We start from the raw sequence: 23,596 nt of genomic DNA on the forward strand, positions 1-23,596 counted from the left end.
AAACAGCCGAATGCGTCGTCTGAAAAACCGGTACCGCCCCTTCTCTGGAGCATCGGCTTAGTGGCCATGTTTAATATCATTTTCTTAATAATAACAATTGTAATTATACTAATATTAAGATGCATTAGTACTGAAGCAGTTAGAAAACTACGTAGAATTTTAGGATTCATTCTCTTTGATGTTAAAAAGTTCAAAGATACGTAATCTCTTAGTTTTTGCGCATTGTTTGCAATTCTAGCAGATCTTTCCCGATGTTGCCATTGAAGGGAAAAGAGGGAACATATTGGCTACTTTCGTCAAATTAGAAGAGAACGCGAATATACTGCAAATAGTTGTTTTCGTTTAGTAGCTTATCGACAACGTTATGTACGCTCATTCTTTTTGGGCTTGTTTCTTCAGGGCATTGGCTTAATTTGCGTTCTATTCTCTATCCTTGTGTTTTTATTTTCTCAGGGGAGGATTGTCACAACATTGAGTCTATAACGTGAGTCTCGCCCTGTATTTCATCACCTGTCACAACATTATCAACATGGAAGGTGTACAGGGCACTGGTACAGTCCCCACTGTGACTCTGGTGCTGATGCAGGCATGCGAAGAGGCAGAAAACACAGGGACCGGGCACCAGGGCAATCCGTCTGTGCAACAGGCAAACCTGGAAATACAGCAGTGCGCGATGGACATGCAGCAGAGCAACTTAATCTTACAGCGGGGTTCACAACAGGATAGTCCGGATTTGCTGCAGCAGGCCACGCCTGGAAATGTGATCCTTCAACAAGGCAGCATGGATCTGCAACAGGCTACCTCTGGCGCGCAGCAGGGTAGCCCAGAGTTGCAGCAGGGCGGCCTGGAGCTGCTGCGGGCGTCGCAGGGCACGCTCGAGTTGGCAGGGATCCGAGTATACTACAGCATGGTGACACCCGGGGACGACGAGCTAGAGGACGAGAGCGAAGACCCAATGGAAACCTCGGACCCCCGGGAAAGCACGGCCAGCCCAGAGGAATTGGAACTAGTGTTAGACGAAGAGTACAACTCCGGAGACAACGAAAACGTTACCAGAAACTGCACCTACCCAGGCTGCCCCGAGACCTGCGTGCAGAGTGCTAAGCAGAGGAAGCCCTGGATGTGCAAGAAGCACCGCAACAAGATGTACAAGGACACGTACAAGAAGAAGAAGAATGATCAGGCGAGGACCTGCACCAGCGGCAAACTGGACGTAAGGCATCATTTACAACCACCCCTGCCTCCTTTTTGCCTTGTCTCTAATCCTCAAACGAATGCCAATTCTGATAACCATTCAATCTTCCATTCAGACCCGATGCTCACACACCTCAATTGTTATGATCATTTGATTGTTAATTCAGAAGTTTTTTACTTTGTGTTTTTTATTTATTTATCATTTTGTTTTTCCAAAAACGTCATTATTCACAATTTGAGACAATTCATTAACTCAATACCGTTTCATAAAACAGGGGCACAACACTTTCAATATGTACAATAATGAACAATTCACACAGACAATGCACACAACAAATAATACATCATAATTCAAAACAAATTATTGCTCTAGTTCTGTGCAATTAAAGTTTTTGGAGATACACAAATTGCCCCCGATATCCACAATCCAAAGAAATATTTCACTTGTTTTTTACAAGGGCAGAAATCGAACAGTGACCCTACTGAGCTCAAACAACAACAGTCATAAATCTCTAAATCAATTACAAAATAAGCTACAGTGGCATTGCATGTGTAGAACACTTGTTTGGTTATAAGAAAAAACAGTCAACGCGTTTTTAACCCTTCCAAGCGTCTTTTAGGTTTCTCCTCAGAACACAAAAGAGCTCTTTTTTTCCCCACAAATAACGCCACTTCCTGTGCAACTTTTAATTTGCTGCAATATCCTCCATGGATGATCGTGGTTGAATATCTGCCATTTTTTCTTGTTGTTTAGCTCATCTTCGTTCTAGTTTTTTCTTTTGTCAAATCCACAAGACGTCTTCGCTCCCTCCCGGTTAGGTCTTCAAATCAAATCTTTGTTGCTTGGGCATTTGCAGTTCTGAACTCACCCCATAAAATCCCATGAAAAAGCAAAAATCCTTCTTTCTCACACCCCTCGGGTGTTTCCCCATTCAAGCCTATCAGCTTGTTGTGTACATTGTGTTTTTATTTTGTACAGGGTGCATAAGACGTGTCACAATCAAAGCATTTTATATTATTTGCAGAAAATAATATTATTTCTTGTATTACCAAACAACCACATTTAAGTGACTATGCATATCTGTCAAACGTCCTGACTCTAATGTGACCCCTTCTTTTATTCCTGACTTTTTACTCCTCACTTTCCCAGCTAAATTTGTAGACCCATACCTGTAATGGAAAGACAAAAACTACAAGTCTTTAAGTAAGTTTCTGGTAGGGTAAAACAGCACTGTGTTCAGCTGGCACAGATTGAAAGTGACATGTGGCAAGTGAATTGTGAATATGCTTTACATATATTGAATAAGGTGTTTTCACCTACACTCTGCAAAGGAATAACCATATAGGGATTCACCCTGTTTAAGTCTTGAAATGCAAGTTTCAGATGCTTCTTTTAACTTGTGCATACTGGTGCATACCAGAAACATTTCAAAAGCTATATGTACAGGTGCGAGAAAAAGTCCTAGGACATCTAAGCATATGAGTGGGCAATCAGGTCAGACCAGTGATCAAGAAGGAACAATCAAAAAAATGTCAAATTTGTATAAAAAGTATATTTTTAATCAATATATTTAAAAATCATATTATGAATGACCAAAAGGCCAAACAATATGATGGGTATAAAAATTCTTTTCAAGATTACATACAGTTCCAATAAACAATTAGCATAAAACTTATATTCAACACAGTGAAGGATATCGACAAAAACATGGGTATAGTGACATAAATAATGAAAAAAAGCATAAAAACTCGACGCGCGTTTCGGCAGAGGACCGCCTTCTTCAGGAGACACAGATTAAATCCTGAAATATAGTCATAAGGAAAGAAATAAAAGATATATATTATCTATACGTTCATGATTTTGTGTCAGCATATCAGCGAAAGTATAACAGAGTAGCAAAAAACCTTATTTACTGTTGCTAACACATTTAAAACATTATTCCTTACTTAATAACTGACCATGACTAGCGATTTGTACACTCAAAGCCAATGATTAGCAGAATAACATCTGGCGATTGTACAGTATTTGACTCAGAGAAAGACCATCATGAATAAGTCATTGAGAACAAGCCCCAACATTTATGAACACTCAATAGAGCTTCTATACTCCGGCTGATGTTTAATCACTTCACAGTACATGAAATTGGATGTTTGTCTTTTAAGATGTTAAACATGACAGACATATTTTGGTCGCGTGACTCTCATTGTTTGTTAAAAAAGGACATGATGTAACTTAGCATAATACTCAATTTACAGCAATATACTTACAACAATGGAGACTCTATCCATGCAGTAAGAACACTGAAGGTGAAATCTTCATATAGTAGTTTTGGATGAATATATAATTATCGGATGGTAGGGTTCCTAATAATGAAATTGACATTAGTGAATAGAGGGAATCTAAGACCTATTCATCTACGGTTAAACACAATGGCTCAAACGTTCTGCACAAGACATATGGATAGCACTGCAGCTTCAGCTAGAATCACTAGAACGATGAGCAAGAGATGGATGGAATACTCAATGAGATAGACCCCGCACGTGACAACAATGTTGGTTAAAGGTTATAGGGCGGATTCATAACTATTCAAAGCCTATGCTTGAACATTTACCTGATATTTGTGTGAATGTTCTAGACAGTTTTGACGATCGAATAATATAACGATTCCACCGCCAGGGGCAGTCTGCTCAATCCTGGTCAAAGTATGCACTATTAGGATCCCAAGCGCAATCTACCAGCTGCTGGATGAATGAAGCCGTGGTGAAAAAACGGAAAGGGGGAAAGAATAGGGACCAAATTTACTGGAGAATAAGTTGTTCTATAAATAGTACACATCTATATATGGCTAAAATAGACGATAGAAAGATAATGTATAGTACAGGTCTTTAAATCATTAGTGCCATCTCTGTACCTGAAATTTCCAGGTGGGGAGTGCGAATTATGATGTATAAGGGTTATTCTTTAGACAGACATTAATGGCCGTTATGTAGATATTCCATATCCGATAGGTGGAACAAATGGGCTAGAAGATAAAGAGAAGCGGTAAACGGGCTTACTAATCATTGATGGTGGCTTTTGTCACAGCATTGATCTAGTATTTATTCAGCTAATACTAGAAGATTCATTATAGATGTCTCAATTACCTTCATTTAAAATAACGTAGTGGTTAATGGTATTCACGCTTTAAACAGGTCGACTGGTGATGGCGCCTTGTTGTGGGGATTAAAATAGGCTCTGAAAATAGAGTCATGGTAACGAATTAATATTGTGAAGTCTCAATGTTGATAAATAGCGAGACAGTATTAAATATCTTAACGTCTCGGTGTGCCCAGCGTGCCCAACGTAGCAAGGTTCTTACCATGAATCGAATAGTCTAAGACGGACAGCAAGATGGTGCTGCTCCGAGATTCGTCGTGTGGGGACCCGTCCTCCACGAAAACTGAAGATAGCCAGCGGGTGGCTAATTCCTTATTTAAAGCAAAGTTTGGCGCGAAAAGAGCCGGTCACACTCATGGTGCCGATGAACTAGAAGTAGGACTAATGGGACGAAAACGGTCTAAAAGTATCCCGTTCCAAGATGGCGCGTGAAAATGCGCGAGTACGGTTAATCCCAGAAGACTAAAGGCGCGTGTTATTATAGATAGCGTATGTGATTTATTCATCAAAGTATTAATAATAATACCAATTAGCTCAGGAAAAGGGGAATTTTTAATATATTGATTTTAAACAACAATGATATATCGAAAAATGGTCAATAAAAGTTAGATCGATATTTAACATTATCCCTATGAATGTATGTGTGTAAATATACCACATATGTGAAAAGACTAACAATACGTAATATGATGTTAGTAATCTGCTCAATGATTCATACTGTTAGTAGATCTCGAAATAGGACTGGTTGGATCTCAAGGTTCCAACACCTGTCCCATTTAAATATCGTGCGTACAATGATCAAGTTCTCGAATTGTTCAAAATCAAATTAGTCCTTGGAGACATAGAGCACATTCGCGTTCCTAATCTAGTGGGCATCAAAAATGTTTCTAATCATTGGGCATATATATGATTTAATAATTATTTATCGGTACGTTCTAAGTAATATTATTCATCCCAGAACACTAATAATACAATAATTTGGATTATAAAATTGTAAATCAGGATAGGGAAATAATCGGAAAAATCGATTGGTAATGATTGTCGGTTATAATTGTCATAAATTATATATGTCCAAATGAACATATATATGGGGGAACAACTGTATGAAAAAACCTTAACTGCACTAAGAAGTGGATAGCTGAAAGTACCTATAGGATAGCATTCTCCCAGGGAATTTCAGCATTAAGGCCTCGTTTGAAAGTTCCCAGGGAGAAAATCCAAAAGACTTCCCTTTTCTTTCTGACTTGGTCACCCCCTTTGTTGCTAGGGAGTCTGATTTTTTCCAAAATGCGCCACTTAAAATCGTCTGGAGCATGGTGATTTTCGGTGAAATGTTTCACCAGAGGCGCTAACTGTTTGTTGGTCCGAATGGCTGACCTGTGTTCTGTCAGCCTAGTTTGAACGGATCTAGAGGTTTCGCCCACATAACCAAGCTGGCATGGGCACAGAATGAAATATATACAGTTAGTAGTTTTGCAGTTCCACATGTCTATGGCATAGGTACGACAGCCATTATGCTCAAAAGACTCACCTTCAATGATGTTGCTGCAGGATTTACAGGCTGAGCATTTGACAGTACCTTTAACAGGGAAATTATTACTAATTGATCTTTGTACAAATTCTGACTGAACATTACTTGATGTAAACCGTGAATGAACAACAAGGTCTTTGAGATTTTTGTTCCTCCTATGTGCAAAGATGGGCTTCTCTAGTTTACTGCAGGAGGGGTTCGAATTCAGAATATGCCAATTTGAGTTGACAATATGTCTTACTGTATTGTCTAGGGTAGAGTGCTTTGTTATACATACCAGTTGGTCATTAGTTACTGGTGGTTTTGTTCTGAGGAGGTGGTCCCGATCGTAAAATCTGGCTCGTTTATACGAATCTCGGACCAACCTATGTGGGTAACCTCTATTTAGGAATTTCTGTCTCATGATTTTAGCCTGAATATCAAAATCTGCCAGATTGGAACAATTTCTTCGAACTCGAAGAAATTGGGAGAAGGGGATACTCTCCCTTTTGGCACCGCGGATGAAAACTCTTAAAATGAAGAAGAGTGTTCCTCGCTGTAGATTTAATGAACAAATCCACAATAAGTTTGTTGTCTTGATTCTTAATAATTATGTCCAAGAATTCGACTTGAGTATCACTATATTGTGCCGTAAACTTGAGATTTATATCCGTCAGATTAATCCATTCAAGGAATTCTAAAAGGGAATCTCTCCCATTGGTCCAGATAAAGAAAATGTTGTCTATGTATCTGGACCAATGGGAGATGGACTCGTAGAATGGTGCTATCTCGTTGTGTATGAATTTCGTCTCAAAGGCTGCCATGTAGATATTGGCGATGGAGGGCGCCACAGACGCCCCCATACTGACGCCTTTGATTTGGCGAAAAAGAGAGTTTCCAAATTCAACAATATTCTCAGATAGGACAATCTGAAGCAGTTTTAATAAAAAAATCCTTGGGACATGAGATGTTAAAGGTGTCAATAAACCAACTAGTGGTTAGTATAGCTTCTTTTTGCGGGATATTGCTATACAGCGCTTCAATATCCATTGTGACCAACAGGTCTTTATTAGGGTCAAAGGGCAGGTTTTCTATTTTTGATATCATTGACCCTGTGTCTCTAATGTAAGAAGTGATGTTAGGTATATGAGGACGCAGGTAAGAATCAATGAACTTAGAAAGCGGTTCTGTGTTAGTGCCTATCGTCGAGACAATGGGTCTATAGGGGGGGTCTATAAGGTCTTTATGAATCTTAGGCATGCCATAAATGCATGCTGTTTTATGTTGATGGCTGTTGAGGTAATCAAATTCTTTTATATGTACTACATTGTTTGCAGTAAGTGTGCATGTCTACTAAATGCCACTCATACTTGTTGTTAATTAAGTCCTGATTTATGTAGATCGATTGACGCAATGGTTCTAGAATCCCATGCAGGATGTTTTTGATTTTAAAGACAGATGCTGTAGCATTCTGGACGTTTGTAGTTGCATACTTTTGGTTATTTGGCTTTGTTATATGGCATTAACCTTGAAACAAAATGGAAAGAACTAAGCAACACTGAAATATGTTTTTTTTCCAAAGAATGCACCCAAATACATCTAACAAAGGTTTGATGCGGATAGCACAGCTGGGTTTAACTTGCATAAAGCCTGTCACTTCATAAATGATCTGCGCACATTTTTATGACTGCTTGCAGCCAGCAAAAGTGGGTGCTTCCCCAAGTCTAGTTAGAGCATTATTTTACAAGTCAATGACGCATGTAGTGGGAATTATACGAAGAGATAGTGTCAATGGAATGAGCTAGGGCTAACGTCTAGAAATAAGGCATACAGGAGGTAAAGGAGGGAACGAATAATACAAAGTGTATTTGATAAGAGCTACAATGATTTACATATATGTTAAACAAATTGTTATTGAGGATTGGTGAAAAGATGTAACTGCATATCAATATATCCAACTTTTTTTGTGTACTATCAAAATGATAAAGTTATAAAAAATTGCAGCAAAACTAGGTGTAGACAAAGTCCTCATGCAAGGGGAACCTTCACAACTTTATTTAGGCTTGTGGTCTACTCTGCTTCCCGTGCTCCTTTAGTAGATGGTCACGTGGCATCAATCGCACCATAAAGCGCCTCGGTATACTTTCAAAATGTAAGCACCCTTCTCTTCGTTAGCATAACAAGCACCTCTCACTGCTATACTGCTGTATAATCCTTCACACGCCTCCATCCTGCACAGAAGTTCCCTTGACTCAGGTCAGCGAGTTGGTCAAAGGTTATGTCCTCGACAAACTGGCCAACAGTCGTGGAAGGCACAAGGAGAAAGTTACATAGATTCTATTGAGTAGCTGTCCGCGCTAAGATCTAAATGCAAAATAGCGGCGGCTCTTCCTTGATCAAGTATGGATTTTAATTTTTCAGTGACCACAAGTAGGGCTGACTCAGTGCTGTGTTCCGGGCGGAACCCCATTTGGGACTGGTGCAGAATACCATTGTCTTCTAGGAATTGTGAGATGGAACTGGTCACATGTTTCTCCGCAATCTTTCCCAGGATGGGCAGCAGTGAGATTGGATGATAATTTCCAATGGAAGTGGAATCTATTTGTTTTTTTCTTAGCAGGGGCTTTACAATTGCATGCTTCCATTCTTTTGGTACTATCTCATTCTCGAGAGATGAGATTGCTAAGCTTGGCCCAGATGGAGTCACCCCCTTAAATTAGAATAGGGGGGGGCAGGGTCTGTTCTGAGACCACGCCCCTTTTTACACCTCTCTGCAGCGCAGCCCCCTGGCGCATACTGAAGGTTCCTGGTGGGCTAGTTGGCCCCAGGGACCCCCAGTATGCAAGGGGAATTAGTTTCCCCTCTACAAAATGCGCCAGGGGGCGCGTTTGAAAAGAGGTGCAGGGAGGGGGCGTGGCCTCCTCCTGATCCCATTTTTTTCTTTTTTCTTTGGCCCTGGGGACCCCATCCCCCAGGGCCTGCCCCCAATTTTTATTTTTAAAAAAAAAATCGGGAAGGGGGCCATGTGGCCCCCCTCCCAAGGCCATACTCTGCCCCGGTGCATGGGCCTTTTTTAATTATATTATATTATATTATATTATATTATATACCCCCAGGGTCGGCCATGTTTTAAATGTATTTTTATTTTTTGGGAGAGGGCCCACGTGGCCCCCCTCCCAGGCCACTTCTGGCCTTGAGTTCCCCATCCCCCGGGGCCTGGCCCTCCTTGTTGGGGGCCGACGGGGTGTCCCCAAGCCCCCCACGGTCCCTGCCGGCTCCCCGCATCCTGCGGGAGCCAGCAGTGCTTTTCTGTTTGGGGAGCAGCTAACATGCTGCTCCCCATGCAGAAAAGCAATCCGCTTTGGTTTTTGAAAGAGAGAGCAGGTTTCCTGCTCTCTCTTTCAAAAATCAAAGCTGTTTGCTATGGTAGGGTGGGAGCTGCGAGGCTCCCGCCCTACCATAGCAAACAGCAGTGTCCCGGGGGTGGGAACCCCGGGACACTGCAGGAGCCGGCCCTGGGGGGTGGCGGTCCCCAGGGCCATTGAGGTCTCCAGGAAGGGGGCTGCGCGGCCCCCCTCCCACCTGTTAAAAGCCCGGGGGGGTGGTCCCCGGGGCTGGGGGGTCCGTCACGGACCCCCCAATTTAATATTAGTGCCCTGGGGAGGTGGCTGTCCCCAGGGTGTGTGGGGGGGGGCTTAGAGGCCCCACATCATTCACATCTAAGCCCCGGAGAGTGGTGGTCCCCGGGGCTGCGGGGGGGGCCCCCCCGCTCGCTATTATACTGACTTTGCCCCAGGGGTGGCGGTCCCCGGGGCAGTGTGGGGGGAATTGGGGCCCCCCCACACACTTTTTTTAGGTCGAGGGACCGTCGCTTCTCACTGCGAAGCAGTGAGGGGCGGAGTCCCGAAGAATTAATGTTTTGGAGTTAGGGGCTTTGAACCCGCCTCTATCCTCCATTCTCCTCCATTGGCTGGCTTCCTAAACGGAGGCCAGCCATTGGAGGAGAATGGAGTCACTCCAATAAAGCCCCGTCTCTTTCGGATTCGGGGGCGTGTATTTTTAGGTTCTTTCTACCTGTGACGTCAACCGTCACTCAAACCTAAAAACACACGCCCGAATGCGAAAATTACAATGCTCTCTCCGAGGCATTTCTGCTTTGCCTTGGAGAAAGACAGTGGTGGTTTCCAGAGCTGCTCTGCTCGTCCCCCCTTCCCTCCGCCCTCCGCCCTCAGCTCTCCTTCGTCCTGCTCTGCCCCCCTTCCCTCCGCCCGCAGCTCTCCTTCGTCCCGCTCCCCCCCTCCCTCCGCCCGCAGCTCTCCTTCATCCCGCTCCCCCCCTCCCTCTGCCCGCAGCTCTCCTTCGTCCCGCTCCCCCCCTCCCTCCGCCCGCAGCTCTCCTTCGTCCCACTCCCCCCCCCACACCTCCCTCGTGGACCTGATGCAGGGGCTGCAGCGCGTCTCTGTGCGCTTCTCGGCAGCACCTACTGTCGCTTGTGGACCTCTTGCGGCCACCACCACAAGTAATCGCCAAGCTGGGTGGAGCACCATAGCAGAAGGCCCTTGCCTAATCAGCCCAAACAACTGCTAGCAACAGCAAGCGGCCAGAGGCCCTCCTTTCCAACCTCTGACTTAGGAACCCCCTGCAAAATAAATGTGTGCCGAAGTCAGACAGTGCAATCAAAATGCATTCTCGGCTCTAAATCCGCATGATTGTGAATGATTAACACGGTCGGGCCGGAGCCAATAAACTCATGCCCGCCGTGTTGGACTGCTTACCAGGAAGCCAATCTTACCAATGTTTTGGGAGCTTCTGAGCAATAATGCCAGCTGGCTAGCTGTTAAGGTTTGCCATTGCCAGATTGACAACATCATGCATCGTCTATTGCTGCACTGTTTATGAAGCCCAACCTCCATCCTTGGCCACCGCACACTCCTCCAGATCTAAGGCTTCGTCAGTAGTCTCCTTCCAGCACATAGCTGTCAGAAGTAAAGGTCAGTCAGTCAGTCAGGTAGGCTACTCTACACACCCAAAGTTTCTTCCTCGAGTGATACAAAACTGAGCAAGTAAGTCCTCCACAACCTGTTTGCCTATGCCCAAAATGCCTGCCTTTGTCTCTGTTATTGTGAAATCTTGCTGCCCATTGTTTGAGATTGAGAAAGAGTCAGGACTTCAGGAAATGATAGGTGACACTCTCACTCTGTCGGGTCTTTCCCATTATTAACGCACTCCTGCTGCCACTGTGCCATCGGTCACACAGTTCAGCCCAATTAGCTCCTTTTTAAAGGGGAACTGAAGAGAGCGCTCACATAATGTACACGGATGCGGGCATGATGCGTATGATGCTGGCATGTGTGTATGATAGATACCATCTTTTCGAGCTCGGTACTAAAGACACAGCTTCTGTTCCTGCCAGTAGGGGCAGTGATTCCTTCAAGTTGAAAGTGGGAACGAGCCAACGGACTGACAGTCACTATAGAGGTAACTTTATGCTTTTCTCTGTTATCATGTCATTTACTCATTCTCGATAATACACTTTTTGTTACAGGGCCCTGTCCTTATTCCAATCTAGGTAGTTGACCTTATTTTTATCGCATTTGATTCTGTTTCAGTCTTCTATAGTTTAGTCGTTAATCATTTCATATTATTTTGGAATACATTTTGTCTGGACAGTATTTATTATATTACATGTATTTTCTCTATGCCACGTGCACGTCACATTGTAATCACTGCTGAGCTACCCGAATGAAACCTTCAAGAGCTTTCATTCGCCTGTTTGTGAATACCTGATTCCTGGGCTTGCTGTATTAAAAGTCTGCCTCCTCTTTGCTGTCTGTCATATCCTTCCTTATATTGTGTTTGCTACGTCTAAGCAGGAGTGACTCCTGACTGACTGTGTCCAGAGTTAATAATTACATGGGGTGGATAAACCTAGGAACTTTTTAGTGTTGAGGTTTCCTCGCCCAATGACTGGGGAGGTGCACACTACATTCGTAATACCAGAATATGCATAGCACAATGGCTTATCTTTTGAAAAGACTGTTGTTGTTGTCCATAAGGCCGCAGTGTGAGGCTAATAATAGCAAGGATCCTGTTTTTATTTGCTAGGCAGACTATTTTTCAATGACCTGAAATTGTCGGGCAATACCATTATCATCTTAGATTGAAATACAGGGCTCTTAAAATGCCTGTGCTTACTAAATCAGATGTAGGCAAGGGGAACAAAACTGTAAATAAATCTGCACTTCGCCATTTGCTCTCCCTGTTGGTAGAGGAATCTTGAATGCATTTAGTGGTTTCCCAGTCAAGGACCAGACTCCCGCGAGTGTTTGAGTTAGTGTTGCTGTGAAGTTGTACCTGGCATTTTCCATTGCCTCCTGTCAGTAATTCAGCCTTGTCCGAGCTCGTTGTCAGCCAGCTGCCATGAATCTAGTCAGCTACCTCTGCCAAACTGCAAGGCAGAATGTCCTCAGCACCAACGTGATCTGCAGTGATGAGCACATAAATCTCAGCAGTATATGTTTTCCTGAACTGTAATGAGTACCAAGTACATTCTAAAACCTCTTTCAGCAGTTTTCTTCTTCTCTGCAGACGTCCCCAAGGCCCTCTTCGTTGTTCCTTAGATTTTTAGGGCTCGCCTGCTGATGCGCTTCTGCGCATCGCTGGCGAAGCTCTATTATGGCCTATCCAGACGTTATCTACCACTGGCGATTTCTTGAAGTGCATGTGCTTTTTAGGTCATTGCGCAAGCGCAAGCCCTAAAAAGCGCGTGCACAATGCCACCAGCCGCCTGCCTGCCTGCCTCGCATTACCACATCAAAGGCAGCCCTCCCAGCGCATTTCTCACCCCCTAATTATTCACGGCCAGCCGGCCGTACTTTCAGTCTCCTTTTACAACCTGTTTAACTTGTTTTCTCAATTGCTGACTCCCATCTTTCGCCACCAGGGCTTCAGCTTTACAGTCTGTGCCAGGGTTTCCCTGACTCGGTGCTTATTATTCAGATGCTCAAAAACAGAGGTGGTCGTCTCCGCTCCCTCCCTTTGTTTGCAAAGCAATTCAGGGCTTCGCCACCCATCAAGGCTTGCAGTTTGCCTAATCTAAAAATCCCAAGGCCCCCACACCATCTCCTGCACATTGCTGCTTATAAATGTCAGTGCTTTAGCAAAATATGACAGATGAGCAGCGCAGACTTTGCTTGTTTTTTTCTACAATGGCTTCGATTGTTGGCTTGAAATGTACACTGTTCGATTGCCAGAAGCAGGGCTTCGTAGAAATAAATACAGGCTTATATCTAAATGTGTTACAAATAAAAAACGACATATTTCCTCTATCACAAACCCTAATGGAACTCGCAGACTGTGTTGACATGGCGGTCTGTGAGTGTTAGGTAAGAGAGGCAGAGTGCTGTACTATCACAGAGGAGACATCAAAATGTATTTTCTTCAAATGTGTGCTCCTACTAGGTATAGGGCTAACAATCTGCCGTTCGAAAACTTCAGAACACTTAGACGTTCCAGAGCAGCAAGTACTCACTTTTTGGTATACTATATTATATTACTATTGTAGGTATCGGTGCTTTGTATAGCACCAACATGTAGCCCTCCAGTCACGTCCGATCACTTGCATAGCCTGCAGCGATTGAAGAAAAGCTAGATATGCCACGCGGCATTGTTTACAAGCTAGACACATTTCTTCATTTATATATTTATTTGTTTATTTATTGGTATTTTCCGTAGTGCCTACATATTGCGTTTATACATTTTAGAGCTTTTTGACTCCCCGAAGGAGGAATGAGCCGGGCTTGAGCTAGCCTGTAAGCTAAAGAGACTTTTTAAAAATGTTTTATTTGCTGGATATTAGTATAGGTCCTGTCGTTTGTATAGCGTCAACATGCCATCTTTCAGACACCTTATAGCACATTTTGATCCTAGAGTGCAAAAAGGTAGTTGCTGTATATTCCCTGGTAGCTCCGTTTACCTGACTCCTTTACAAAATAGAAAGAAAATAACCGAGGCATCCACCACACAGCTCCACAGATGCACCCACCACACAGCTCCACAGATGCACCCACCACACAGCTCCACAGATGCACCCACCACACAGCTCCACAGATGCACCCACCACACAGCTCCACAGATGCACCCACCACACAGCTCAACAGATGCACCCACCACACAGCTCCACCGACACAGCTCCACCGATGCACCCACCACACAGCTCCACAGATGCACCCACCACACAGCTCAACAGATGCACACAGCTCCACCTACACAGTTCCACCGATGCACCCACCACCCAGCTCCACCGATGCACACAGCTCCAACGACACAGCTCCACCGATGCACCCACCACACAGCTCCACTGATGCACCCACCACACAGCTCCACCGATGCACCCACCACACAGCTCCACCGATGCTCCAACTAAGCTCCACCAATGCACCCACCACACTGCTCCACCAATGCACCCACTAAGCTCCACCGATGCACCCACCACACAGCTTCACTGATGCCACAGCTCCACCGATGCACCCACCACACAGCTCCACTGAATCACCCACCACATAGCTCCACCGATGCACCCACCACACAGCTCCACCAATGCTCCAACTAAGCTCCACCAATGCACCCACCACACAGCTCCACCAATGCACCCACTAAGCTCCACCCGTGCACCCACCACACAGCTTCACCGATGCACCCGTCACAGAGCTCCACAGAGGCACCCACCACACAGCTCCACTGATGAACCCACCACACAGCTCCACCAATGCACCCACCACACAGCTCCACCGATGCACCCACCACACAGCTCCACCGATGCACCCACCACACAGCTCCACCGATGCACCCACCACACAGCTCCACCGATGCACCCACCACACAGCTCCACCTACACAGCTCCACCGATGCACCCACTACCCAGCTCCACCGATGCACACAGCTCCAACGACACAGCTCCACCGATGCACCCACCACACAGATCCACTGATGCACCCACCACACAGCTCCACCGATGTACCCACCACACAGCTCCACCGATGCTCCACCAATGCACCCACCACACAGCTCCACCAATGCACCCACTAAGCTCCACTGATGCACCCACCACACAGCTTCACTGATGCCACAGCTCCACCGATGCACCCACCACACAGCTCCACTGAATCACCCACCACACAGCTCCACCGATGAACCCACCACACAGCTCCACCAATGCACCCACCACACAGCTCCACCGATGCCCCCACCACACAGCTCCACCGATGCCCCCACCACACAGCTCCACCGATGCACCCACCACACAGCTCCACCGATGCACCCACCACACAGCTCCACCGATGCTCCAACTAAGCTCCACTAATGCACCCACCACACAGCTCCACCAATGCACCCACTAAGCTCCACCGATGCACCCACCACACAGCTTCACCGATGCCACAGCTCCACCGATGCACCCACCACACAGCTCCACTGATGCACCCACCACACAGCTCCACCGATGCACCCACCACACAGCTCCACCGAGGCACCCACCAGACAGCTCCACCGAGGCACCCACCACACAGCTCCACCAAGGCACCCACCACACAGCTCCACCAAGGCACCCACCACACAGCTCCACCGAGGCACCCACCACACAGCTCCACCGAGGCACCCACCACACAGCTCCACCGATGCATCCACCACACAGCTCCACAGATGCACCTACCACACAGCTCCACAGATGCACCCACCACACAGCTCCACAGATGCACCCACCACACAGCTCCACTGAAGCACCCACCACACAGCTCCACCGAAGCACCCACCACACAGCTCCACTGATGCAACCACCGCACAGCTCCACCAACACAGCTCCACCGATGCACCCACCACCCAGCTCCACCGATGCCCCTACCACACAGCTCAACCGACACAGCTCCACTGATGCACCCACCACACAGCTCCACCGATGCACCCAGCACACAGCTCCACTGAGGCACCCATCATACAGCTCCACCGATGCACCCACCACACAGCTCCACCGATGCAACCACCACACAGCTCCACCGATGCAACCACCACACAGCTCCACCGATGCAACCACCACACAGCTCCACCGATGCAACCACCACACAGCTCCACCGATGCACCCACCACACAGCTCCACCGATGCACCCACCACACAGCTCCACCGATGCAACCACCACACAGCTCCACCGATGCACCCACCACACAGCTCCACCGATGCACCCACCACACAGCTCCACCGATGCAACCACCACACAGCTCCACCAACACAGCTCCACCGATGCACCCACCACCCAGCTCCACCGATGCACCCACCACCCAGCTCCACCAATGCCCCACCGACACAGCTCCACTGATGCACCCACCACCCAGCTCCACCGATGCACCCAGCACACAGCTCCACAGATGCACCCACCGCATAGCTCCACCGATGCACCCACCGCACAGCTCCACCGATGCACCCACCACAAAGCTCCACCGAGGCACCCACCACAGCTCCACCGATGCACCCACCACACAGCTCCACTGATGCACCCACCACACAGCTCCACCGAGGCACCCACCACACAGCTCCACTGATGCACCCACCACACAGCTCCACTGATGCACCCACCACACAGCTCCACTGATGCACCCACCACACAGCTCCACTGATGCAACCACCACACAGCTCCACCAACACAGTTCCACCGATGCACCCACCACCCAGCTCCACCGATGCCCCACCACACAGCTCCACCGACACAGCTCCACCGGTGCACCCACCACCACCGATGCCCCCACCACACAGCTCAGCCGAAACAGCTCCACCGATGCACCCACCACACAGCTCCACCGATGCACCCACCGCACAGCTCCATGGATGCACACACCACACAGCTCCACCGATGCAACCACCACACAGCTCCACCGATGCAACAACCACACAGCTCCACCGATGCAACCACCACACAGCTCCACCGATGCACCCACCACACAGCTCCACCGATGCACCCACCACACAGCTCCACCGATGCACCCACCACCCAGCTCCACCGATGCCCCCACCACACAGCTCCATCGATGCACCCACCACACAGCTCCACTGATGCAACCACCACACAGCTCCACCAACACAGCTCCACCGATGCACCCAGCTCCACCGATGCCCCCACCACACAGCTCCACCGATGCACCCACCACACAGCTTCACTGATGCAACCACCACACAGCTCCACCAACACAGCTCCACCGATGCACCCACCACCCAGCTCCACCGATGCCCCACCACACAGCTCCACCGACACAGCTCCACCGATGCCCCCACCACACAGCTCAACCGACACAGCTCCACCGATGCACCCACCACAAGCTCCACCGATGCACCCACCACACAGCTCCACCGATGCACCCACCACACAGCTCAACCGATGCACCCACCACACAGCTCAACCGATGCACCCACCACACAGCTCAACCGATGCCACCACCACACAGCTCCACCGATGCAACCACCACACAGCTCCACCGATGCAACCACCACACAGCTCCACCGATGCAACCACCACACAGCTCCACCAATGCCCCCACCACACAGCTCCACCGATGCACCCACCACACAGCTCCACCGATGCACCCACCACACAGCTCCACCGATGCACCCACCACACAGCTCAACCGATGCACCCACCACACAGCTCAACCGATGCACCCACCACACAGCTCAACCGATGCCACCACCACACAGCTCCAACGATGCAACCACCACACAGCTCCACCGATGCAACCACCACACAGCTCCACCGATGCAACCACCACACAGCTCCACCAATGCCCCCACCACACAGCTCCACCGATGCACCCACCGCACAGCTCCACCGATGCACCCACCGCACAGCTCCACCGATGCACCCACCGCACAGCTCCATCGATGCACCCACCGCACAGCTCCATCGATGCACCCACCGCACAGCTCCATCGATGCACCCACCGCACAGCTCCATCGATGCACCCACCACACAGCTCCACCGATGCACCCACCACACAGCTCCACCGATGCACCCACCACACAGCTCCACCGATGCACCCACCACACAGCTCCACCGATGCACCCACTAAGCTCCACCGATGCACCCACTAAGCTCCACCGATGCACCCACCACACAGCTCCACCGATGCTCCAACTAAGCTCACCAATGCACACACCAAACATCTCCACCAATGCACCCACTAAGCTACACCGATGCAGACACCACTCAGCGCAACCACAGCATGACTCAGCGCAACCACAGCATGACTCAGCGCAACCACAGCATGACTCAGCGCAACCACAGCATGACTCAGCGCAACCACAGCATGACTCAGCGCAACCACAGCATAACTCAGCGCAACCACAGCATAACTCAGCGCAACCACAGCATCACTGCTTCAAATATGTTCTTTCAATGTTTCAAGCTGTTTTCAAGCTTTCACGCTTTATTACAAATCACAAAAAATGTTAATATTTCATTTCTGTTCTTGGATTTTCGTCACAATAAAAAACACTGAACATAATCTTCACAAAAGTTATTTACAAAAGTTTAAGCTATTGCCATTACAAATTGAATAAATTATTTAAGTATTAATCATTTAAAAAAATTAAAAGCCATTGTTATTTGTAATATCAATACATCTAAGTCACGTAAATACAAAACATGTTGCATTACAAATGCTATAGGTGTCACGTTTGCAAAAGTTATAACTATTGGCATTGTAAATGACCAAGCTAATAATTTAGCTATTTTAAAATATAACACATAAATAACAAAAAAATCATTTATAAGACCAATAGCTCAAACTTTCCTAATGCGAGCCCTATTGCATTTCCAATGCTTGTTTTTCTTGTGTTCTTTTGCTTTTTCGGGACACTAGCTTTTCTGTTCAATTCCGAAGTATTTTATAGTCTTTACCAGTGACAATTAAGTGTTTGCCCTGCTTCCGGGGCATTGTGAAACAGTAATACAGATCTGTTTGTAATGTTTTCACCTATCCTTCTAATTCGTCTCCTTTTGTTTTTTATTGGTTCATATTACAATGTCACCCTGCGGCTGGCAGGGTAGAATTTGTCAGTGCCATCAAAGGCTGTGCTTATTCCAGGAGCTTCCCGTTGTATTATTTGCACTCAAATCCATTCTTCAAAAACTTTAAAATCTAATTCTACAACAGCTGGACGTAGCTACAAAGTACTGACTCGAAAATAGTCATTTGAAAAGATTTCACATTCTAAAAATGTTATTTTGGGCACACGATGTTTTGCATTACTAAAACTATTTGTCCGGGTCCCTTGCCACAAGTGTCCCATTGCTTTACAGGAATTAAGTATGGACATGTGGCAACCATGTAAAAAGGCGCATTAGATGACCCAATACTCCATTTAGAATAATTATTTGCTTACCTTAGCCTTCCTCGAGCCACTTTAAACCTAAAAAGTTGCCTATGATGCCATAAATTCCATGTTTGTTCTCCAATGGATTGATGCACAATCACACCCCATTTCTAAGAATATAAAAGTATGCTGCCCATAGCCTTTCCTTGCTGCTCAAAAATGTTTTTTTGAGCATGGCTGTAACAGCATACTTTGTATCTTGCATGATCTGCTCTCAGAAGGAATTGTGTTCTTTGATATCACTAGTGATACTTCACACAGTGAGAGGGAACCAATTGACAACCAATTGCTCTGTTTAGCCACAAGACTCCCAAATATGTTTGTTAAGCATCAACATCGACGTGGAGATCTCTGCCATCTTTTAACGCCGTGCTGTGACTCTCCAAACAGCTTGTAAAACTGTCTCTTCACTGTGTTTCCGAATGTGTCACAAAATCTAAAGAGACTGTCTGAGACATTATCATTTGTAGCTTTTGTGTGATTCGTTATTTACCTGTGTGTCCACTATCTCAGTTGATTAAACAAGTATCGGTAAGGCCAATAGGTCTTGGAAATGCAAGAGCTATTGACTTTGTCAATGGCCATGTTTTTAGGTCGAGGGACCGTCGCTTCTCACTGCGAAGCAGTGAGGGGCGGAATCCCGAAGAATTAATGTTTTGGAGTTAGGGGCTTTGAACCCGCCTCTATCCTCCATTGGCTGGCTTCCTAAACGGAGGCCAGCCATTGGAGGAGAATGGAGTCACTCCAATAAAGCCCAGTCTCTTTCGGATTCGGGGGCGTATATTTTTAGGTTCTTTCTACCTGTGACGTCATCCGTCACTCAAACCTAAAAACACACGCCCCCAAATGCGAAAATTACCATGCTTTCTCCGAGGCATTTCTGCTTTGCCTCGGAGAAAGACGGTGGTGGTTTCCAGAGCTGCTCTGCTCGTACCCTCCGTTCTCCTTCGTCCTGCTCTGCCCCCCCTTCCCTCCCTCCGCCCGCAGCTCTCCTTCATCCCGCTCCTTCCCTCCCTCCGCCCGCAGCTCTCCTTCGTCCCGCTCCCCCCTCCCTCCGCCCGCAGCTCTCCTTCGTCCCGCTCCCCCCTCCCTCCGCCCGCAGCTCTCCTTCGTCCCGCTCCCCCCTCCGCCGCAGCTCTCCTTCGTCCCGCTCCCCCCCTCCGCCGCAGCTCTCCTTCATCCCACTCCCTCCACCCGCAGCTCTCCTTCGTCCCGCTCCCCCCCTCCCTCCGCCCCCAGCTCTCCTTCGTCCCGCTTCCCCCCCTCTGCCGCAGCTCTCCTTCGTCCCGCTCCCCCCTCCCTCCGCCTGCAGCTCTCCTTCGTCCCGCTCTCCCTCCGCCTGCAGCTCTCCTTCGTCCCGCTCTCCCTCAGCCTGCAGCTCTCCTTCGTCCCGCTCTCCCTTCGCCCGCAGCTCTCCTTCGTCCCGCTCCCCCTCCCTCCGCCCGCAGCTCTCTTTTGTCCCGCTCCCCCCACTCCCTCTGCCTGCAGCTCTCCTTTGTCCCGCTCCCCCCCCCTCCCTCTGCCCGCAGCTCTCCTTCGTCCCGCTCTCGCAGCAGGCCCAGCTGTCCACGTACAAGGGGTATGGGGTGGTGCATTACGGCAGAAGTATAGCCAGTGGTGCGTGCAGTAGCTGGCCTCGGCAGTGGCGAATGTGCACATCTGTAGCAGCAGGCCCAGCTTCCAGCATAGGTCTGTGGCGGTTCATATCTACAAGGCAAAGCCAGTAGACGCAGAGGATGTGTGGGGTGGTGTGAATCTGCGGTAGTACAGCAGTGCGTGCGGTAGCTGGCGTATGTAGTCGTGTCTGCACATCTGTAGCCGCAGGCTATGCTGTGCTCTTAGAGGATGCCTGTGGTTTGTATCTGCAGAACATAGCTAACAGTGCGTGCGGTTGCTGGCCTAGGCTGTGGTATAGCTGCAGGCTCAGCTGTGCACGTAGAGAATGAATGTGTGGTCCATGTCTGCGGTAGTGCAAGCTGGCCTAGGCAGTGGAGAGACTGCACATCTGTGGCCGCGGGCCCAGCTGTGCACGTAGAGGATATGGGACGGCGATATCCTAGTACACGCGCAGTGCATGCGGTTGCTGGCCTGGGTTGTAGTGTATACACACATCTGTGGCCGCAGGCTCAGCTGAGCACGTACAGAATGTCTGTTGTGGTTCGTCTGCGGTAGTGCAAGCAGTGTGTGCGGTAGCTGACCTAGATAGTAGTGTGTATGCACATCTGTAGCCGCAGGCTGAGCAGTGCACTTAGAGGATTCCTGTGGAGGTTCGTATCTGCAGAGCATAGCTAGCGGTGCGTGCGGTGGCCGGCCTAGGCAGTGGCGAGAGTGCACATCTGTGGCCGCTCTGCAGCAGGCTCAGCGATGCTTGCAGGAGTCAGTGCGGGTTGGGACCGGCGGCGTCTGCGACAGCAGGCCCGGCCACACACGCTACAGCTGGATGGGGGGAGGTGTCAGTGCACATTTACAGCCTGCACACTCGAGGAACTCAATATGGCACAGGGCAGTGCCCATCCGTAGAATCTGCCCGGGTGCATATCTTGTCAGACCCATCATTGCATGTTCTCGTATCAGCTATGGGGTGGGATGCATAGCGCCTTCACAAGGCCGAGTCTTCCAGGTTAGAGCGTTGGGCGTATCTGCAGCACCTCTGTGCATTACACGTTGAGAACGGCAGCACAATACCGAGCATTACATGTTGTGTGTGTGTGGGGTGGGGGGGTTGCATATCTGCAGCAGTAGGGGCGAGCGTTGTGGATACATCTTCAGAAGCCGGTCCAGCACAACATGTTTGGATGTGGGGGTGGTTTAGGGTGCATTACTGCATGACCATTCTGAGCACTACATGTGCAGGAGCATACCGAGCATTACATGTTTGGATGTCAGTGTGGGGGGTGCATAACTGCAGGAGTGTTCCAAACATTGTATGTTTTACTGCAGAAGAGAGAAAGTAGCCCGGTGGACGGGGGGGCTATGTAACCGCGGCCCTCAACATCTGTCTTGGCATGAGATAAGACGGGGGCGGCCCGGGCCTCAACATCTGTCTTGGCGGGAGATGAGGCAGTGTGGATGTCTGCTTGTGTACCGACCGTCCAACAAAATACAGGGGGGGGGGTCGCACCAGGAAAGCTTCAGCAACCGTGCTGCAGTGCCACACCGAGCTGTGAGACCTGTGCACATCCGTCGTAGCAGGCCGACTGGACTCCCAGGGTCAGAGAGCGGCCGTGCCCTTTGCAGAGCGCCCAGCACAGTGCGTCGATGACGGGAGCGGATGTGCGGGCATGTCCTCAGAGGTACCCCCAGGAGCAGGTCCGGCCAGCTTTGGAGGGGGATACCGGAAGCTGCACGCGTAGCTGAACTTGGGTGGGGCTTACGTCAGCGGCAGGCCCTGCATGCATAGGCAAGCTGAGGTGTGAGGGTGGGGAAGGGGGGCACTTCTGCCTATCTGCCCATGCACAATTTTGCAGAATGCGTGCTAGTCTGCTGACGTAGGCTCAGCCTCGTACTTCCAGGTAGGGGCATGCACTTCTGAAAATACTGGCCTAACTATATGTAAGAGTAGCGCATTATTGCAACCAGGGACATCTTAAGGATTTCGGGGACCCTGGGCCAAAGTCATTTTATGGGCCCCTGTTCGGGACAATTTTGAATTTCAGCTCTTTCATGTCCACAGCATTTAAAATAATCTGTTTGAGAATTATTCAGTGTCATCAGGGCAAGACTCCCCGCAGAACAAAGCTAGCTTTATCTGGGGTCCCCCTGAATGACTGGGGCCCTAGGTCAGAGTCCACTTTGCCCATGCCTCAAACGACTATGATTGCAGCAGACCTATCAGTGCACGCAGAAAGCAGCGAGGTGGATGCGAGTTGCTATGGGCATTTGAAACGGTCTGTGTAGCTTTGCCTGGAGAAGCTATGGTAGGGAAGTGCTGCAGTGACAGCATACGTGCAGCCCGGATGTGAGAAGATAGGTCGCTAGCGCCTATGCCAGTAGTAGGCCATGCTGTGTATGGGAGTAAGAGGGGGGCCCTGCACATCTGCTTGCTTGCTCATACATACACACATAGTGGCAGTTGCCACTGTGCAATTAGTCAGGTTAGTTTCTATAGGAAGAGTTTTATCTGTTTTGCTAATAACTTAGCCACAAATGTGCACAAAAAAAGTTCACCCACCTCGGCTCTTTAATGGAAAGTTTCATGCTAATCCTTCAAGTGGGAGCCGAGGTGAGGGGGATTAAAAAAGTGCTATTTCCCTTGCTGATTTCAATAGGAAACTTCACTCTCTGGGACAGAAAAAATGGCTGATCCCGATTTGACACAATG

At 48.3% G+C, this 23,596-nt stretch overlaps 1 protein-coding gene across 1 annotated transcript in view; it reads left to right on the top strand.

Annotated features, from left to right (window-relative positions):
* Positions 1-405: 405 nt before the first annotated feature.
* Positions 406-23,596, top strand: part of RFXAP (regulatory factor X associated protein) — a 121,057-nt gene continuing 97,866 nt past the window's right edge. The window contains exon 1 of the mRNA XM_086935085.1: positions 406-1,213. Within this exon, the coding sequence (XP_086791211.1) occupies positions 530-1,213 (684 nt within the window). The 5' untranslated portion in view covers positions 406-529. The remainder of the gene's footprint in view (positions 1,214-23,596) is intronic.

This window comes from Lissotriton vulgaris, chromosome 8 (genome assembly GCF_964263255.1).
Source record: "Lissotriton vulgaris chromosome 8, aLisVul1.2, whole genome shotgun sequence".
Lineage (NCBI taxonomy): Eukaryota > Metazoa > Chordata > Amphibia > Caudata > Salamandridae > Lissotriton > Lissotriton vulgaris.